Here is a 20,462-nt window from a genome sequence, read left to right as displayed (position 1 = left end):
CTGCTGATAACAGTATTCCTCTTTCTTCCCCAAGGACCCACCAGAAACAATCCCCAGCACCCTTGAGATCTTTAGGCCAGTCTTCCAGACTTAGGGACCAGTAAGGACTCAACCCTCTCTAGGGCTCAGATTCCCCCTCTGTAAAGTGGAGGTTGTGGTAGATAATCATGAAAATTCGGGAGCTGAAAAATGTGGATTCTTGGACGGTTTGAACCCCTAATAAGTGGTGCTGAGGGAGGAGACTAGCTAATATTGATTGAACTACCGACCGTCTGCCAGCCTCTGTGCATCTCATGTAGGATCTCACTGAACCAGTGGCCCATTTTACAGAGGAGGAAACTGAGGCTCAGAGATGTGAAGTCACTTGCCTCAGGTCAGGGAGAAGCTGGGATTTGAACTCAACTGTCCTGCCTAAAGAGGGTATCTTGCAAGCACCTCCTTGCACAGGAGAAACTGGCCCAGGCGGGGCCACACCCTTGCAGTTCCACAGGGAGACTGTCAGCCAGACCTGGCCTGGAAGCCTCCTCACTCCGGTCAGGCCCCTTTTGGGGATTCTGCTTGTCCCCACGTCACCTACAAAATGTCTGCAGGCCGCAAAGGAGCCAACACATTTCCAGCAGCTCATGAAAAACATAATCTTTCTCTCCATTAATTTAGAAGCCGACAGCGAGTCATTAGGTGGTGGGGACTGGAGAACCATTTTCTCCGAGGAAACCATCCTTCCGCGGATTAAAGGAACTTGTCTGTAGATAAATGGCTTCATATTCGCGGAAGCACACTGAGCTCATGGCTGGGAAAGGGCTCCATAAATCTCCCTTAGCGGCACAATCGTGTTATTATTATTTAGTGCCAAAGCTGCCGCCCGCACGCTCTCCATCTGGGGCTGAGCCCAGCACTGAGCCGTCCGGCTGTCTGTCTGTCTGGGACCAGATATTCCAGGCCAAATCAGACAGAGGTGGACAGCACCTCAGAAACCATCTTGCCCCACTGCTTATTGTACGGATTAAAATTCAAAGCCAGAGAGGAGAACAGGGCCTACCCAGGCTGAACACCGAGAGACAGGCCAGGTGGGAATGAAGGTTAAGGCCATCCCCTCCTGTCTTGTATGACCTCTGAAAGACTCTGGGCTCCTGCATGCCTCCCAGCCCTTCTCCCTCCACCAGACTCCTCACTCTTCCTCCATTCACGCGACCAATTACTGAGCCTCCTCTGGGTGCTGATCCTGCCCTGGGCACCGTGATAGAACCAGGACCCAGTTGGACCTGGTCCCTGCTCGGGGAGCCCAGCTCACAGTGACAGATAAGGGAGAGGTGAGCAGGTGATGGAGCCATAGGATAAGCTCAGATTGCAAAGAGCTCCATGAAGTCATCAGCACAGGGTGATGAGAGCGAACGGGGCAGGTGGGGCAGGGGCTGGGGCTCAGGCAGGGCCTCTGTGAGGAAGGGACATATGAGCTGAGACTTACCAAAGGCAAGAAGCCAGCCTGTCAAGGGGAAAAGTTTTCCAGCCTGAGAGAACAGCCAGTGCGAAGGCCTCTGTGTTGGAGCTAGTTTGCTTTCTCCAGAGAAGGTTGATGGGGCTGAAACTGGCTAAATTTAGTAAACAAGGGAGAGAAGCTTCCAGATATCCTTAACCCATGAGGCATTACCCCTCTTCCTCCTGTTGCCCCAACTCTGCAACAGAGAGGTGGGACGAGATCAAGGTTCTCAGCCTGGTTCTCACCCCATGAAGTTGCCAGCAAAGGTCTATATATGGAGGGCAAGTCTATGACTTTGATCAGATTCTCAGAAATCCCCAGGCTCCAAAAAGCAATGACAAACCTAGACAGCACATTAAAAAGGCAGAGACATAATTTTGCCAACAAAGGTCCATATAGTCAAAGCTATGGTTTTTCCAGTAGTCAGGTATGGATGTGAGAGTTGGACCATAAAGAAGGCTGAATGCTTAAGAATTGATGCTTTTGAACTGTGGTGCTGGAGAAGACTTTTGAGAGTCCCTTGGATGGTAAGGAAATCAAACCAGTCAATGCTAAAGGAAATCAACCCTGAATATTCATTGGAAGGATTGATACCGAAGCTGAAGCTCCAATACTTTGATCACCTAATGCAAAGAGCCGACAGACTGGAAAAGACCCTGATGCTGGGAAAGATCGAGGGCAGGAGGACAAAGGGGCGTAGAGGATGAGATGGTTGGATGGCATCACTGACTCGATGGACATGAGTTTGAGCAAACTCTGGGAGACAGTGAAGGACAGGGAAGCCTGGCGTGCTGCAGTTCATGAGGTCACAAAGAGTCTGACACGACTGAGCAACTGAATGACAACAACCTGCCCCTAAACCCATCACTTAAGAAGCAGATGTTTTCCAAGGGTCCTCTGAGAGTTCGTGTCCCTGGGAGGCTCCTGTGTAGTGGGACAAACCGGGTTCAGAGATCAGCTGGATCTGGTTTAGGAGGGTAACTTCATCTTGCAAACCTTGCTTCCCTTTCAGAAAATGCAGCTGATTCTCTTTCCTATGGAAGTGACTGTGGAGTGAAGAGAGCCTAGCGCTGTGTCCGGCAGCTCCTGCCTCACCCTTCTTTCCAGGTGCTGGAGGCAGGGGTGGGAAGCCTATGCCGGAAGGCTCACCTTCTTGCAGAAGTGGTGGAGGTGGAGCAGTGTCTCCAGGTCTGTGCGTTGCCGCTCGGCCGCCATGTAGAAGTGGGTCAGCTTTGCCTGGAAGGCCCGCTGGGTGAAGGCAAAGGCTGCCAGCTCCGGGAGCTCGGTCCCTCCTGCCTCCCCAGCCCTGGCTGCCGCTGCCAGCTGGGCCGCCTGCTTGCACAGCTCCAGGCCGCGGCGGTACTGGGCCTGAGCGGGGAGGGGAGGGTGTCCACTCAGCTCCAGCCTCTCTACCAAGATATGAGACTTCCTGAGTCTCAGTTTCCTCATCTATAAAATGGGAACCCGGGGTTCACTTTGCCCACTGAGACTCTACTTAGTGTCACCTTCTTCTGGAAAAATTCCCTGACCCTAGAGTCTGAATTAGAGGCTTCTCATCTATGTCACCATGGTGTTCCCTTTCTGACTATTTCCCTGTTGCCCCTCCAACCCACCTTCCAAAAAAAAAAAAAAAAAAACTGGCCTGGAGGTTCCCTGAAGGTTAAAACAGGGGCCGAATTGCCCTGGGCCCCAGGGCCCAGCACATCGAGGAGGCAGACTCCCCCCACCTCCCAGGCTGATTCAGTAGGGCTAGAGTAGGACTCTGGAATCTGTATTTTAAGAAATCCATCAGGGATTCTGAGACTGGTTATCTTTGGACTGGGTAGTCAGGGAAGGCTTCCTGGAGGAGGTGGTATCTAAGCCGAACCCTTTGTGATCCAAGCTGCTTCCCCCACTGTCTCGAGCAGCTTTCTAGTACTTCTCCACCTTCGCACCTTTTCCCAGCAGTGCCACCCCCACCCTGCTCTCGTCCTCTCCATCTGCTCCCATCCTGTCCCTCAGTCTCAGGAACGCACCGCAGCCTGAAGGAAGAAGTCCTCGAACTCTGCGTGGGCTTTCTCCACTGTCTCCAAGCTTCCGTCCTTGGGGGTCAGCACTTGCAGGCACCGGCTTCCTTCCTGCTCCATCCAGTGGCTGACCTGGAGCAGGGAGGGAAGTTTGGATGTGAGGGACTGCTGAGGAAACATCCCTTGGCCAACCTCCTGCTTTCTTGAGAGGCTGAGGTCTTATCCTCAGTCATTTGGGGGCCCACTGACCCGGCCTGAAACACCCCCCTATAATTCTGGAGACATGAGGATTCAGTGAGGGACAGATGGGGTAAAATGGCTCTCGATCGCACAAGTCCTCTTTATATTCTGGGGTGTCCTAAAGGGCACATACTCACCTACTTTATCCTCACAAAGCCCCATGTGGCCACTAATTTCATCCCCCATTTAACAGATGAGGAAACCTAGGCACTGAATAGTTAAGTACCTTGTCTAGATCACACCACTAGTAAGTGCTGGAGCCGGTACTGGAACCCAAGCCGTCTGGCTCCAGGCACCCTGTGCTCCACGACCCCGAGCATGCAGGGAGATGGTGGCTCTAGGCACCGGCATTTAGACAGATGGTGCCCGGTGTGGGCTCCAGGATCAGACCCCCAGGTGTGCGACAAGGGCAGGTGACATAACGTCTCCCAGACTCTGTTTCCTCATCAGTGAGTAGGCGAAATCCTAAAGTCTTGCCAATGTCGCTGGTAAGGGATGAGGTTGAAAAGTGGTGATGGTCGCAAAGGCCCCAGCCCAGGGCTTGGGACAAAGTTGGTATTTAAGAAATGCAGCTTCTGGGGGGCTTCCCTGATGGCTCACCGGTAAAAAAAAACTGCCTGCCAATGGAGGAGACACAGGTTTGATCCCTGGTTGGGGAAGATCCCATGTGCTTCGGAGCAACGAAGCCTGTGCATCACAACTAATGAGCCTGTGCTTTAGAGCCCAGGAGCTGCAACTACTGAGCCCAGCAAACCTAGAACCAGCAATAGGAGAAGCCACCGTCATGAGACCTGTGCATTGTAACTAGAGTAGCTCCTGCTCGCCGCAACTGGAGAACCCGTGCAGCAATGAAGACTTAGCACAGCCATAAATAAATAAATATACAAAATTATATACATTAAAAAAAATGTAGCATCTCGAGCTATGTCCTCAGTCACCAAGCACCTTTACGGAGTGCATGTCGTGTGCTCCAAGAACCCCTACCTGGCTCTCCAAGAAGTGCCAACCTGGTATCTTTATACCAGAGCAAAGCGCCTGGCTGGGGCAGGGCCTGGGCCGGCAGGAGCTGCACCTCCACCCTCAGGTCCCTGGGCCAGCCTCCTCCTTCCCCCTCTCACCTGGTGGATGGCAGCTTCCAGGCGGCCCAGACGGACACGGAGCTCCAGCCTTCTCAGGAGGTGGTTGGACACGGTGGCCAGGACGTGCAGCTGCTCATCCACAAGGCTGTACAGGGCGGCAGCTTCGGCCAGATGGCTCCTGGGAGGCCACGGAGGGTGAGCAAAAACCCAAGATGTTGATCCCTTGCCCCCCACTCCCTGCACTCCTGCCCAGCATAGGCCTGCCTCCCTAACTCCCTCCAACTCGGTGGCCTTGGCCTGGGTGCTTCAGCTGCTGACTTGCTGTGTGACCTTGGGCAGGTCCCCACACCTCTCTGGGCCTCAGCCTTGGCCTTCCGCTGGACTGGGAGGACCAGAGGCCACAGCAGGAAACCAAATGACCCTGTCTTTCCCTAGGAAGGTAGGAACCGAGCTGGACAGATCTGGGTTCACACCCCAGGCCTGCTACCTTCCAGTAAGAAGAGCTTATGCAAATTCCTCACCCTTTCTGCATCTCCGTTTCTTCAGCTATAACAAGTAGGGTAACAGAACCCACTTCGCAAGGTGGTTGCACCCTCCTCTGCCCTATCAATCCTTTAGAAGGAAAAGGTAAAAGAGGAGAGGGAAGGAGAGTCCATTTTCCTGGAGGGAGCCTCATCTGACCGCACCTTCCCACGGGTCACTGCCTTTCCAGGGAATGGGTGAGCGCCCCGGGTGAGTGAACAGGATGGAAAATGCCAGGCTGTCCGGCAAAGGGCGGGAGGAAGCTGGGGACAGGCAAGGGCTGTAGAACCAACACGCAGAGTGGCTCACATGGGACCACAGCGCCCCCTCGTGGAACTGCTGGTGGCCAGCGGTCTGGAAGGGCCTATGGCGAAACAAAGGGGCCCCGGAGCCCAACCAGTCAGGCAGGGGCGTCCTGGGAAAGGCATTGCCAGCCCCACCAGGCCATGTGAGGGGCAGGGAGATGACTCCACCTCCAGGAGCTGCTGCCCAGCCCTCACATCTGCATGAATCTGTCTGTGGGCACAGTTCAGGGTAGTGTGTTCAAGATTCTGGGCCAGGCTGCCTGGGTTTAAGTCCTGGCTGCGTGACCCTGGGCAAGTCACTTATCTTCTCTCCGAGCTTCAGGCTCTTCCACTGTAAAATGAGGACGGTACTAGGATCCGCTTTGTGGGTGGGAATTAAACACGTTAACATTCGTGAGACCCGTAGAACAATGCTGTGCTCATACTAAGTGCTATTTGGGGTTGGTTAAATAACCAAAACATTCTCGGAAGCGTATGCAAACTTTGTAATTGTGCTCATTCTAACAGAGACAAAATTTTTACAATTGCTGGTTGATTTAATTGCTGATTTGCACCCCACCCCATCCCTAACTTTAAGAAAATTGCTACTTTCTAGGAATGTGCACTGTTCACTCTGTGGTTCTGAGACCGTGAAGTTCTCTCAGGCCCCTGCCAGGGAAGGCAGGGCAGTTCAGGGGTTAGTGTTCACAAAGCCTGGCTCTTACTTCCCTTTTCTCAGCCTCAGCATCCATCAGCCAAATAGGAGGATGTGGGCCTCATGTAATCTTATGAGGAATAAGAGACAAGCTCTTGAAGGCCCTCAGCCCAGGGTTTAGGTCAAAGATGGTGCTTGGTTGATGATGGTCACTGGAAGCGGGGGAGCTTGTCCTCCAATGTCTGGGTTTAGGAGGGCCACAGAGAAGGGACTTGCCAAGGTAGAAGCCTCAGCTCGGGGTATGGGCACTGCAAACACCCCATCCCGGACATCCTCAGAGCCCATCCTATGTGTCCCCTCAGCAAAGTGCCCCCAGTTCTGGGTCACAGCCCAGGGAACAGGATGGGGTAGGGGAGGAAAAGCCTGGTGCCCATACCTGACGTCTGGGTTGAAGTTCAGCCTGCTGCCCTCCTGTCTCAGCCTGGCCAGGGTGGCTCCGCCTTCCCGCTGGAGGCTCATCAGGCCTGGGTCCCTTAGCACGGCCTCCATCAGCTCCTTGGACTTGTTCAGACACCTGGAGGCCTCCTGCCAGGGTAGGGAAGTAGCCTGAGACTCAGTTCCCACTTTCCTATAACCTTCCAGGACTCCCCACACCCTGATTCTACCTGACTCCCCTTGAATACCCAACTGGTATTCAAGGTCTTACGGAAAGTCCATCCTTTCTATCTCTAAAACATCTCCTCAAACCAAGCTTCCTCTCAACACCATGGCAACCTCACTGGTCCAAGCACCATCATCTGTTTCTGGGATTTCCATCCCAGGGCTCCACTGATTTCCCCACAGCACCCTGGCTCCCCCTGCAGTCTGTTCTCTGTATGGCAACCGGACAGATCTCAAAGGGCCCATTTGATCATCCCACTGCTGCTTAGAACTGTCCAGTGGCTTCCCTTCCCATTTAGAATCAAATCCCAATCCAGCTTCTCCCTGATACAGCTGTGGACCTAGCAGGTCTCCTCCTTTTCCCCTACTTTGTTCCACACTGGCCTCCTTGCTCAAATATACCAAGCACAGCCCCACCTCAGGGCTTTGAACATGATTGCCCTCCACTTGGAGCACAATCCTGTTCCTCTTCCCAGGGTTCCATCTCATCCTTCAAGGCTCAGCTTCAATACCCTCCTTCCCCATTGCTCTCAATCTTACTTTCACAGCCTTTAGCGTCACTTGTAGTGACATGTCCATTTCTGTTTACTTTTTTTTTTTAATGACCTCTCACACTGCACCATGAGCCCCATGAAGGCAGGGACAAGTCAATCTGCCCCAGGCTGGGTCTCCAGGGCATGACACATAGTAACTGTCCAATAAATATCAGCTGAATGAATGAATGAAAACAAAGCCCCTTCACTGAGCCCTTGGTCCATGGAATCGGGGGTATGTTGTGGTTTCCCCACTTCTGGCCCCCAGCTCACCTGCACCCCTCCAGGGGGCTCACCCTTCTCAAACTCCTTGATGGAAGCCTTTAGCAGGCAGGAGGCCTGGCGAAGGTCAACAAGGAAAGGATCCAGCTTCTGCAGGACAGGAGGCCCAGAGTTGGGGTGTCAGCCTGCAAAGAGGACGCCGCTCCCCTCCACCCACCAGGAGGACATGCAGGCTGGTGGTTCTCAAATGTTAGCTGCATCAGAATTGCCTGGAAAACCAGTTAAAATCCAGGCTGCAGGACTTTCCTGGTGGGCCAGTGGTTAAGAGTTCGCCTTCCAATGCAGGGGATGCAGGGCTGTCTGATCCTTGGTTGGGGAGCTAAGATTCTACACGCCTCTTGGCCAAAAAACCAAAATGTAAACTAGAAGAAATACTGTAACAAATTCAATAAAGAATCTTAAAATGGTCCACATCAAGGGAATTATTTTTTTTTAAATCCAGGCGGTTGAGCCCTCCCCCCAAGTTTCTGGTTTAGTTTCTCTGGGGTGGGTCATGAGAGTGCACATTTCTAACAGGTTCCCAGGTGAGGCTGATGCTGCTGGTCCAGGGACCACAGTTTGAGAACCACTCATGCTGGAAATGAGAAGGGAAAATACAGAGGACAGGTCTGACCTACTCTCAGGCCACTGGGGTATGGTGAGGGAGGGAACGGTAGGAGGGGTGAGATGGCAGGGTTGGAGGCCATCTTCTCTGGGTCCCACTTCAGCCTGGCTTTACCACTTGCTAGCTGTGAGGCCTTGGGCAAGTTTCTTAACCTCTCTGTGCCTCCACTTCCTCTATAAAATGGGAGCACAGTAGTTCCTGCCTTAGAGGCTTGTGTGAAGACTAAATGGGTTTATTTGTGCCAGGCACTTAGAATAGCATCCTTAGTCATCTTCATTATCAGCTTTATGAAAGTGAAAATGCTAATCGCTCAGTCGTGTACAACTCTTTGCGATCCCATGGACTGTAGCCCACCAGGCTCCTCGCTTTTTGGGATTCTCCAGGCAAGAATACTGAAGGCCATTCCCTTCTCCAGGGGATATTCCTGACCCAGGGATTGAACCCAGGTCTCCTGCATTGCAGGCAGATTCTTTACCATCTGAGCAACCAGGGAAGCTTCTATAGGCTGGGTCTATAGGTAAGATTCTATTTAAAGGGAAGGCATTAAAGCAAAAAGATAGTTTAAAGTCCTTGGAGGAACTGGAGATCTCTGTAGAGGGGAACTGGGGACCTGTGGGACGAGTAGGGTAAGAGATTTTTCAGTTTACACCCTTCTGTACTAACTGAATTTTGAATGTATGGTCTGTTTGAAAATAGATCCAATTAAAAAGAAGAGCATGGACCAAAAGCAAACAAGCAAACGGCCATGTGGGACTAGAGACTGGTGGTTCTCAGTGGGGATGGTCTCCCACGCCAGGGGACACCTGGTGATGTCTGGAGACAGTTTTGGTTGTCATCATTTGGAGGAGGCTATTATCAGAGTGGGTAGGGTCCAGGGCTGGTACTAATCTCTTGACAGTGTGCAAACAGCTCACCCCCAAAATGAATTATCCAGCTCCAAATAGGAATAGTGTTGAAGTCAAGCTGCCCCGGGCCCAGCTCTCAGCACTGGTCCTCGGGTGGTTTAAGCCCATAAGCACCTGTGTTCTGCTGAAGTCATGCCCACCCTGTGCATCCTCATGTGCTAAACCGGGCAGGAGATACCCCCTTGCAGGGTTGGGGTGAGTAGGGACTGAGGTCACATGGGAAAGCAGCAGACCCCTGGCAGTTTCCTTAGTTCCTCTCTCTTGCAGGAGGGAGCACGCCTGCCTCCCCGACCAGACCCCAAGTTCTCCGAGATATGTGCGTCCACAAAGCAGATGCCTGAAAATGTGTTTGCGGGAAACACTCACATCACTCTTAGCATGTGGCAGACACTCTTTCTTCTAAGCTCTTTACCCCAAGTCTCACACTAGCCCCAGGAGGAGGTACTCTTCTTAACCCCCATTCTGTTATTGAGGAAAAGAGCTCAGAGAAGGTGTATAACTTCCCCAAGGTCACACAGCAGAGCTGGGGGTGGGAGCCAGGCCGTTGGGCCCCAGAGCCTGAGCTCTCCTTCACTCCACTCTGCACCCTCATTATCAGTGTTTGTTGAATGACTATTTTTGAACCAGATTTCAGGTGGGTCCATGGAACAGGATAGAGAGTGGAGAAAGAGAAGGGATGAGGGTGTGGGGTGAAGGCGGTGATGATAGACACCTGGAAGAATTGCACCCACTCGCCATGACAGTAGGGGAAGGGGCCTTCCAGGGCCGTAGGGAGCTGGCTGGGGTCCACGTGGTGGCTCAGGGCCTTCAGTGAGGTCAGCACCTCTACCTGCAGACACACACACAAAAAAATTCATTCTGACCAGGGAACTCAGTGTAGAGACCAATGTCTGAGAAGGTCCTGCCCAGATCCATGCCCCAGCATTTCTCCACCTCCCATGGGTAAGACTGTTCCTGGCTTTAAGAGTTGCTTTCTGGGCAAAGGATTTTCTCTGGAAACTCTGATAAATCAAAGTTGAGAGCCAGACCCTGTGTAAGGAATAGCAAACAAACAGCGCTCATACTGCCACTCTCCTAGCCTGTGATGGAGGCAGACATCATTAATCGATCACAGCACTCCTTCCCTCTGAGCTGGGCTCTTTCCAGCACAGTTGTCCGGGCAATCACACGAACCGATTAAAGCTGGCCCTTGTCATGAAACTTCTCTGCAGTCCTTGTACCGTTTTCTGGAGACCCATGAAGATGTTCTTGGGGATGTTGAGAAAGGTCGCCAAATCCTAACAGTACCCACTAAGATGTGGAGCAGGGACTAGCTGACTGCTTCTCCCAGGTGGTGAAGCTTGAGGCTTATGGTACAAACAGCTCCAGATACCTAAGCTTGGGATGGGGAGAATTCTGTGGGGTTTTGGAGCCCATTTTCCATCCCTGGTTTTTCAAGTGTGCTCCACGGACCAGCAGTCCCAGCAGCACTTTAGCAACATGCTAGAATGCAGAATCCCAGGCCTAATCCAGAACCACTTAATCAGTACTTGGGGGAACCAGTGATTCCCCAAGAAATCTGTAGGCACCCCTGGTGTTTGAGTGGTAAAGAATCTGCTTGCCAGTGTAGGGCACACAGGTTCAATCCCTGGGTCAGGAAGATCCCCTGGAGGAGGAAATGGCAGCCCACTCCATTATTCTTGCCTGGAGAATTCCATGGACAGAGGAGCCTGACAGGCTACAGTCCATGAGACTGCAAAGAATCAGATGTGACTGAGCACGCCTGCACACCATGGGGGCTGGGCAGGAGACTTGCAGCATCCAGGCCTCGTATCTAATTAACCTGCACTCTATTATTCCAGGGCCACCATTCCTCACCCCAGCTCAGCTCAAGCCCAACTCCTCTGCACCTCAACCGATGCTGCCTTCCCCTTACCTGGATGTCAGGTAATGCCTCCAGCTGGAGAGCTGCCTCCTTCTCCCCCAGGAAGAGCATGGCACGGATGGAGGCTGGGACCAGCGCCTGTCAGAGAGAACCATTTCAGAGCTGATCTGCCTAGGCCCTCACCGAGCCTCCCCTCTAAGATGTAGGCAAATGGGCCACAGGGACAGGAGTAAGGGTTCCCCATGGCTGGGATCCACATGGAAGAGAGGGCTGGGATCCTTATTTGGAGGATGAGTCAAATGATTTATTGGGAGTCATCAGAAGTCAAAGGAGCAGCAGGTTCAAGCTGGGTTGCAACCTTTCTGCGTGCCCCGCCCCCTCTGGGTCTCAGCTTCCCCATCTGTAAAGGGAGAAGTAGGAGATGGGGTGGAGGTTAGACCACAAGGTGAGCTTATCCCAAACTTCCTTTTATGCTGCTGCCTGTACTGGTGAATTATGAATCTCTTCCCTGCCCCATTCTCAGTTGGTGAGATTTATGTGAGCTAAACCTAAGCCAATCAATGTGCCACAGTCCCCTGACCACAGAGGTTGACTGATGGATGGACACCTGAGCCAACAGGGGCTAAAAAGGTCCTCAAAAAAGCTTTTACTAGGACTTCTGGGGAAGGAATTGCTCTTTTCTATGGGGCTTAAATGACAGACCATATGAAATTAGAGATGGTGGGGACCACACTGCCACAAAGAGTGGGACCTGCCTGATAATGGCACTCTTCCAGAGGAATGGAGCCAGAAATGGGGAGAGAAACCAGACCCTCGTAACAATATCTGAGCCCCCAAATCAAGTCATACTTGAAGCTGGATTTAATTTCCAGACTGAGTCACATCAGCCAATGAATGACCTTTGTCTTAAGTGTGTTTGGGTTGGGGTTTCTTTTGCTGCACAGCATGTGGGATCTTAGTTCCCCAAACAGGAAATGAACCCAAGCCCTCTGCAGTGGAAGTACAGAGTCTTATCCACTGGACCACCAGGGAAATCCCCTGGGCTGGGGTTTCTATCATCTGCAACTAAGGTTCCCTGCCTGGGGTCCTGGTCCTAGCTCTGAGCATCCCCAGGATCTGTGAATATCCAAAGGCCTCCAATGCTTCTAAAACTTGGTAGGCTGAGGCTGTCCACTTCACTCACCTGGGTGGCCTGCAGGGCACTGACCAGACCGGGATGTGGGGGCTGTTTCCTAGCATCAATCACAACTGCCAACCCCTTAGTTTTATCTTCAGGCCTGTGGGTGGTAAACAGAATTGGCAGTCTTACTGGTTCAGTCAGGGCCCTTGAAGGGGAAGGACCCAGTGGAAGGTGAGGGAAACTGGCTGCTAGAAACCTGGATACTACTGAACTCCATCCTACAAGACAAATTTACAGTGCCTCCCCAAGCCCCCAACACACACCACTTCCAGGGAGCCCTCCATGATTCTTCTCCAGGCAGAGCTTATTGCTCCCTCTTCAGGGCTCCTACAGTACCTCACACAGCCCTCTCAGACACCCTAATAATCACAAACTATATGCTACTATCCCAGTTGTAGTAGGTGAGTCCCCCAACCTTCATTCACCCCTTTTGTTGGGGGAGAAGGCTCATTTTGTTCAAGAATCCAACTTTCTTCCTATAACCACATCCCTTCCTCCCCCAGGGGCTGGATTCTGATTGGTTGAGGCCAACAGCTGACCCAATTTCCCTGGCTAATGATTGGTTTAGATAGGGACCATGTGACATTTTCTGGCCAATGAGATGTGAGGAGATGTTTGTTGGGGACTTCTGGGAAAGACATTTTCTCCTTTAAAATGTTCTTACAAAGAGCTATAAGGCAGAGACAAAGACTGATACATTTGTTACTTGCAGCCCAAACATCCTCACCGGTTCACAGTGCACTTTTCAGTGATTACCTTGGGACTTTCCAAACAGTTTCAATTGTCAGAACTTGTTAAAATAACAATACTTCACCTCCACCCTTGCTCTGTCAGCCAAGAAATGTGTCCAGTGGGTAGGGGGTGGAGCCAGGCAGTCTGCGGTTCCAAGTACCCTAGCCATTCAATCAGACTGGGAAAGTAGCCTGCAACTGCCTTCAAGTCTTACAACCACCCAAGTCACAGACCAAAGCCAGAGGTGGCCAGTGTGGGATGTGGAGCTGCGGCAGTCACCTGGGCATGTTGTTTCACCCCTCTGGAAGTCAGTTTCCCAGCTGTAAATGGGGCTGGCTAATAATAGTGTAGGCTTCCGGGGGCTGTGGTGAGGACTGATGGATTAGAAACAGGGATGTCAATGTCTGCTGTTATTACTGTCCTGAGAAGGGAAACGAGGTGCTGGGCAGTGATATAGCAGACAGTGAAAGCGAGCTTCCGGAGGGGAGGCCAGGGCTCTGAATTCATGTCCTCACCTGCTTCTGGCTGTGCCCATACTGGGAGGGAAGTTCATTTCCACCCCTGCCTCCACCGCCAGCCTGGACACCCATAGAGGTCAAGGCCCAATATAGGAGGATTGGGGTCCCTAGCATGACCCAGCATGAAGCCTGTCTCAGGGGAGGTGCCCAGCAATGGTGGTTTACAACAGGAATGGAGAGGCAACCCCAGCATATGAGAACCCCATGTGCAGTTCTAAAAGAAATCCCCAGGTGCAATCCTAAAGGAAATCAGTCCTGAATATTCACTAGAAGCACTGATGCTGAAGCTGAAGCTCCAGTGCTCTGGCCATCTGATGCGAAGAGCCGACCCATTAGAAAAGACCTTGATACTGGGAAAGGTTGAAGGCAGGAGGAGAAGGGGAGGACAGAGGATGGGATGGTTGGATGGCATCACCAACTCAACGGACATGAATTTGAGCAAATTCCAGGAGATGGTGAAGGACAGGGAAGCCTGGCGTGCTGCAGTCCATGGGGTCGAAAAGAGTCGGACATGACTGAGCAACTGAAAACACACTGCACCTCACTTCCCTTTTTGTGATCATACTTGGTCTCACAGCCCACTTGGTCATCTCCCTTTTTCAGGGGGCATTTCAGAGAGGCAAAGTTACCACTCCCAGGTCACACAGCAGATTGGTGGGGGGCAGGGGTGGATTCGATCTCCCCTTCAGACCGGAAAAACCACTCCTCTTTGGACAAAGGGTAGAAAAATCTCAGTGGCCAGCAGGTGGCAGTGTTGGTTCCCACAGGGTGGAGCTGGAGGAGGAGGTTCCAAAGAGTCCCATGAGTCCCCCCAACCCACCCACCTCTGCCTGAGCGCTGCAACTCAGAGGAAAGAGGGTATCTTTTCCCCAGGCAGTCCATCCTGAAGTCTTATGGGAGGTGGAGGGAAGGGGCGGTGGTAGAAATAAGCCTGGTCATCACTTGTCATCAGGGATAAGTGAGCCTCATCACTCACTCACTTTTGCTCTCTCACTTATTCATTCCTTCACCCATTCACCGTTTCCTTCATTTGTTCAACAAATATCTATAATTCAAATCAGTTCAGTTCAGTTGCTCAGTCTGTCTGACTCTTTGCGACCCTATGGACTGCAGCATGCCAAGCTTCCCTGTACATCACTAACTCAATTATCACTTCCTTGGGGAAGCCTTCCCTGATTTCTCAATTGAAACTAACCACCCCTCGTCCTTCATTTTACAACGGAGGCTCTCAAAATGTGTTTGCAGCTCACCAGCATCAGTATCACCAGGAAACTTGTTAGAAATACACATCGTCAGGTCTTATGCAGACCGGTCGACTGAATCAGAAACTCTGGAGGTGGGGCCCAACCATTTGTTGTAACAGCCCTCCAGATGGTTCTGATGCCTGTTGAGTTTGAGAACCGCACTGATCTACGATATCCCTGTTTTCTTCACCACACTAACACTCCTGAGAGCTGCTGGTCCGTGGCCGGTTCCTTGCACACCATCCATCTCCTCCGCCAGCCTGGGAACGCCCCAGTGGCAGGGACTATACTGCTTTTTCGGTCTGTCCTGCTTTCTTCCCAGCATCTGGCTCAGGACCGAGAGGATGTGACGTCTCTTCATATGGTACATGGTGCTGGGCTCTGGGCTAAGAGGCCGAGGAGGCATGGGGTGGTCAGGCTGGCCCAGCCCCTTACCTGGGGATGGTGCACAGGTAAGAAAACAGCTTGGTGACCTCCGACGCTGTGCACCATGGCGCCTCCCAGGGGCCCTTGGTGGTTGACACCAGAAGCAGGGGCCGCCCCGCCCTGTCCCGACCGCCTGGAAGAGAAAGCACACACAGGAGCAGTGAGCACTTTGATGGAGCCCCTTCTATAGGAACCTGCTCTGTGGCCTCTAGGCTTTGCCTGTACTGGCCCCTCTGTCTGGAATCCCCTTTCTCTTCTCCATCTGAACTCCCATTCATCCCTCAAGACCCAGTTCAAAAGCTACTTCTTCAGAAAAGTAATCCCCAAAACCATCCTCCATGCGGAGGCAGCCTCACCCTCCTCTGGGCTCCCCTTGCCCTGGGCACCTCGGGCAGAACAGAGCTCACAGAATGAGCTTTGGGGTCACACAGACAGGAATTGAAGTTCCAGTTCTGCACTGACTTGTTCTGTGTCCTTAGACACGTCAGTGTGTCTCTGAGCCTCAGTTCCCTCATCTGTTAAATGGGGAGAATACAATACTGAGCAGATTAGGTTATTTCAAAGACTAAATGAAACAGTTCCTGAGAAACATTTAACACAGGGCAAGGGCCTCATAAACAGCAGTTGTTGTAATAGCCATTATCTCTGTCCTCATCTCAGCCCCCATGTGGTGAGTGTGCATTCCACAGCTGACTTTTTTTTTTTTTGGCCATACCACGCGGCATTCGAGATCTTCCCTGACCAGGGATTGAACCAGTGCCCCCTGCATGCAGAGTTTGGACTGTAAGGGAAGTCCCACTATTTATTCTTGCAGACATCTAACCATGAGTTCTCCACAGACTATTTCCTGTTCCAGGAATCCAGACAGTGTGCCCCATGCTCCCCACAAGGGTCAAGAGTCTGAGGCCCAGGGGGTCAGCATAGTCTGTCTACACTGTGAGGAAGGGAGAGTATAGCAGGGGGAAAGAGGCCCTGGCCACTGGAAACTAGGCCTGCCCTGCACTCTGGACGCACAGCCCTGACCCCCAAAGTCACCTCACTCAAGGCCACCCTTCAGCGAGCACTGTTGACTCTGTGCAAGTACAACCCTCCACAGGGTGGAAGTGTGGGAGACCCTTTGCAGCTCATGAAGCCTTCCACAAACTTAACCACCTTCGCAAGTGTTGCCTTACACACAGATGCAACCATCTAGAACACAGAAGGATTGTGAGACTTTGTGAACAATTAACGTGGGGACAGGGCTTCCCAGAGGGTGCTAGTGGTAAAGAACCCACCTGCCAATGCAGGAAACATAAGAGACGCAGGTTCAATCCCCAGGTAGGGAAGACCCTTGGAGGAGGGCATGGCAACCCGCTCCAGTATTCTTGCCTGGAGAATTCCATGGACAGAGGGGCCTGGCAGGCTGCAGTCCATGGGGTCGCAAAGAGTCAGACACAGCTGAAGCAACTTAACACGAATATAGGAACAAACAGCCTGAGCTTCAACAAAGATGACCAAGAAGACAGACAATGTCCTCCGGGAATTTTAAAATGACAGAGCAGGGATTGCCCTGGTGGTCCAATGGTTAAGAATCTGCCTTCCAATGCAGGGGACAAGGGCTCGATCCCTGGTTGGGGAACTAAGATCTCACATGCCACGGGCAGCTAAGCCTCAGCACTGCAGCTACTGAGCCCACGTGCTGCAACTAGAGAGAAGCCCACAACAAAGAACCCACATGCCAGAGCTAAGACTCAAGGCAGCCAAATAAATAAACAAATATTTTCAAAAAGGAAAACAAAATGACAGATTGGTGTCCCCCCCACCCCGGACACGTCCGCAGAAATTTAGATGCCTATGAAATAAAACAGACTTGCAGGACAGTCAGTTCCCAGAAAGCACTGTGGTTTCTCTTGCTTGCAGAACTTTGCATATGCTGTTCTCTCTGCCTGGAACACCATCCCCACCATGTTACACAGATGACACCTACTCATACTACAGAACTGAGTTTCACATCACTTCCTTCAGGCAGTCTTGCCTGACCTCTCCTCTACCCCAAGCACCCCAGGGGCCTCACCACTCCTCCCAAAGCCCCCTGTAATGCCACATAGTCACATTTTACAGTGAATTATAATAATCTACTGTAATAACCTGTTGAATTTACTCCCAGAATATGCTTCCTGAGAGCAGGCTTGGTTCTCTGCTGAAGCCTCAGTGCTAAGCCCAGGGTCTGACACATAGTATGTGCTCAATAAATCTTTATTGCAAAGATGAAAAAATGTTAAACAAGAGTGATAACACTCTCAGTACTGGATGACGTTGACACCCCATTCAGACCCCCGTTATCAGGTCAGAGCACTCATCCCCCAAAGACTGTAGTTACAGGCTATAAATTGGCCCAGAGATGTCCCCTTGTCTGAAGAATTGCCCTCCGCTGAACTGGGTCACAGGTTCACTTGCATCCTCATCCCAGGATCAGCCTGCAGCTGATGACTCACAGATCCTGGTATACAACAGGTCAGCCCCTGAACCTTAAAATAGAACAATCTCTGTGATATAATTCATGCTCCAGAGCTGTCCCACCCCCAGAGAATCAGGTCACATCCTGGCTTAGCTTCTCCCCTGCCTTGCCCTGCCTCTCTCACTCCCCTTCCCCTGAAAGCAACCTTCAGGAAAATAAATCACTACCCCAAGGGATCCCTGTCTGAAGCTTTGCTTCTAGGGAACCTGACCTAAGACATTCACCTTGATGGCCTCACTGGAAGTAAGACAGATGGGTGGATGGATGGAGGGAGGGAGGAATGGATAGATGGATGAATGAATACCTAGAAATTGCTTTAACCTCCTTCATTGGAAAGATGAAAAATCTGAGTCCCAGGGAGGCCTGGTCCAGAACACAGGCATCTAGGACCTTCCCTGCCTCCCCCATACCCACCAACATCAGAAGATTCTCAGCCACCCCTATCCCCACCCCCACCGCTCCCTCCCCTTCACCTCCACTTGCCCCTACAGCCCCTGAGGACCTGGCAGGCATGCTATCCTGGAATGGAAGATCTCCACGCTCAGGGCCCCAATCCTGGGCTCAAGCCCTGGGGGGTCCTCGTCCAGAGCGGGGCTTTTTTCTGGAGGGCCTGCAGAAGCTTCTGGGAAGTCAGCCTTTTCCTCGGTCACTGGGTCTGAGTCAGCGTCTAGGCCAGATGTTTTGGTCTGAGTTGTTCCAGCTGCGGATAAACAACAAAGAATATTGCAGAAGATGGATTTTCCCAGGGAAAATGTTTTCTCACATTCTGCCTAACGATAAGCGCTTACAATATCGATCTCCTTCCATGTGGCAGGCATTGTGCTAAGCTCCTTACTACTGGTGTTGTCTTTGAACCTCAAAACAACTCGAGGAGGCAGATGAGATCCTCGCTGCACAGAGACGGAGACCTGCCCTTACAGAGGTTAAGTCTTTGATCATGGTCACCCAGATGGTTTATGGCCAAGCTGGGGTATAGACTCAGGCTGTCTCAACACAACCACAGAATCTTGCTCAATTACAGCCTCAAGAGACCTTAAGCTTCTTGACATGCCACCCCGTGCTCTAAACCCCTGAGACAGACCCAGCCCAAATGAATCTCGTCCCTGACATCCTACACCACCTTGTCACCTGATCACATCCAGAGAACAGCTGCCCTCTCCAGTTGAGCATGCGGGCATCTTACCTTTCCCTAAGCACTTGGCTCGGTTGGGTTTGGGTGAGTAGAGTGAACACAAGACTTTCCAGGGCCCGTCATGCTGGAGCGAGGCTTTCTCTGGGGCCGCAGGGGCTTGCCTCTGCCCCTTTAAGAATGAGAATTTGAGCCCAGGAGTGGGCGACCCGGAAGAGGAAGTGTTTCGACCGGGGTTGGTCACAGGCTTGGCAAGTCTCCCATTGCCCTGTTTGGTCTTCTCTTCCATCTTGGTTTTGGAGGCTGGAGCAGCAAGAGAAGCTGGGCAGAGCCGGGGAGAGGATGCTTGTTTTGGTCCTGGCTTGAGCTGGACCATGCTCTCTGAGTTTCCCAGAATGCCCTCTGTCTTGGAGGTAGGTGGCTCTTCTGAGGCACCTGTCCCGAGGCCAGACGCATAATGCAGTGGGTTTACAAAGATGCTGAAGTATGGCTCTTGGGGCTGGTGTTCTGAGTCTTGGGTAGGGACTTTATCATTAGCCTTTCTCCTCAAGCCCCAAACACAGGGTTTCTCCCTCAAGCTTTCAGGCTTCTCACAAGCCCATTTTTCCAAGGCAGGCTCTCCATTGGCCCCTGACAGAGGAAGCGTCCTTTGAGAGAAAAGGATTTCCTTGGTTCCAGATAGCTCTTCTGGTGCCCCCAAAGGACACCCATTGGGTGCCGCCACCTCCTTACTGGGAGACCCTTCTCTGCTTTCTTGGGAAAAGTCCAGAAGAGCCACATACTCTCCCTCCAGGTCCTGGCTGGCCACACTGTCCACCCTGAAGCCCACCTCCCCAGGTCCAGCTTGCTCCACCTTGATGAGTCCTGGGTACTTGTTCCTGTGTGTCCTGCCCTTGCCCAAACTCCGGACAAGCAGCACCTGCCTGTCTGGGCACCTGGCCCGGTGCAGCTCTTGAGAGCTGCTCAAATCCAGTGCCTCTAACTGAAGGGACGCCCAGGTTGGGGAGAGGAGATTCACTGCTGGGGGTCTGTCATCCACAAACTCTGGGCTGGTTATCTTGGTCCAGGGCACAGGGGCCATGCCATCTTCTGAAGCTACCAGGCAGTTGTGTAGGGGACTGCCCTCAGAGTCACTGTTGATGGCCTCTAGCCAGGCTTGGGTGAAAAGTATAGGATAGGATGACTCAGGGACAGACTTCATTTCCACTGTGCGGAGGTCCACAGAGAGGCACTTGATCGTGAGGCAGACGGACTGTTCCTCCCGGGGCTCGACTTGGAGGTAAAAGTCACCTTGGCGCAGTAAGAGGGGATTGAGGGGTGCCAGGTGGACCACAACCTCATCCCTCATGCACAGCGGCCAGCCCTCGTGCAGGAAGAGGTGGTGTAAGTAGGGGGCCTGCAAAGAGGAGGGGACAGCATCAGGGAATCAGGCTCTGAAAGCTCCGCCCATGAGTTTCTTCCTTCCCTCTCCCAGAAGGAACACTGAACAGGTTGAGGGCTCAGGTGAGGCAAGAAAGGTGCCTAGGACACAGTATCCAAGGAGGCCCCACTCTCAGCATCCTGCAAGTCACGAAGCCCCGAGAGGGAGCGCCTCCTTAAACATTGGGCCCTCCATGCCACTTGCT

The 20,462-nt window shown here is 52.3% G+C and overlaps 1 protein-coding gene across 1 annotated transcript in view; it reads right to left on the bottom strand.

Annotated features, from left to right (window-relative positions):
• Positions 1-20,462, bottom strand: part of KIAA1755 (KIAA1755 ortholog) — a 38,605-nt gene that overhangs the window by 1,463 nt on the left and 16,680 nt on the right. Inside the window, exons 3-13 of the mRNA XM_040249001.1 lie at positions 18,892-20,233; positions 18,211-18,408; positions 15,221-15,344; positions 12,295-12,388; positions 11,163-11,249; positions 9,960-10,076; positions 7,730-7,828; positions 6,700-6,848; positions 4,842-4,980; positions 3,493-3,615; positions 2,627-2,845 (exon numbers count right to left, since the gene is read on the bottom strand). Of these exons, the coding sequence (XP_040104935.1) occupies positions 2,627-2,845; positions 3,493-3,615; positions 4,842-4,980; positions 6,700-6,848; positions 7,730-7,828; positions 9,960-10,076; positions 11,163-11,249; positions 12,295-12,388; positions 15,221-15,344; positions 18,211-18,408; positions 18,892-20,233 (2,691 nt within the window). The remainder of the gene's footprint in view (positions 1-2,626; positions 2,846-3,492; positions 3,616-4,841; positions 4,981-6,699; positions 6,849-7,729; positions 7,829-9,959; positions 10,077-11,162; positions 11,250-12,294; positions 12,389-15,220; positions 15,345-18,210; positions 18,409-18,891; positions 20,234-20,462) is intronic.

Source organism: Oryx dammah, unplaced genomic scaffold (assembly GCF_014754425.2).
Source record: "Oryx dammah isolate SB20612 unplaced genomic scaffold, SCBI_Odam_1.1 HiC_scaffold_10, whole genome shotgun sequence".
NCBI classification, from domain to species: domain Eukaryota; kingdom Metazoa; phylum Chordata; class Mammalia; order Artiodactyla; family Bovidae; genus Oryx; species Oryx dammah.
Note: the sequence above shows the minus strand (reverse complement) of the source record. Positions and strands in the feature narration are given on the sequence as shown.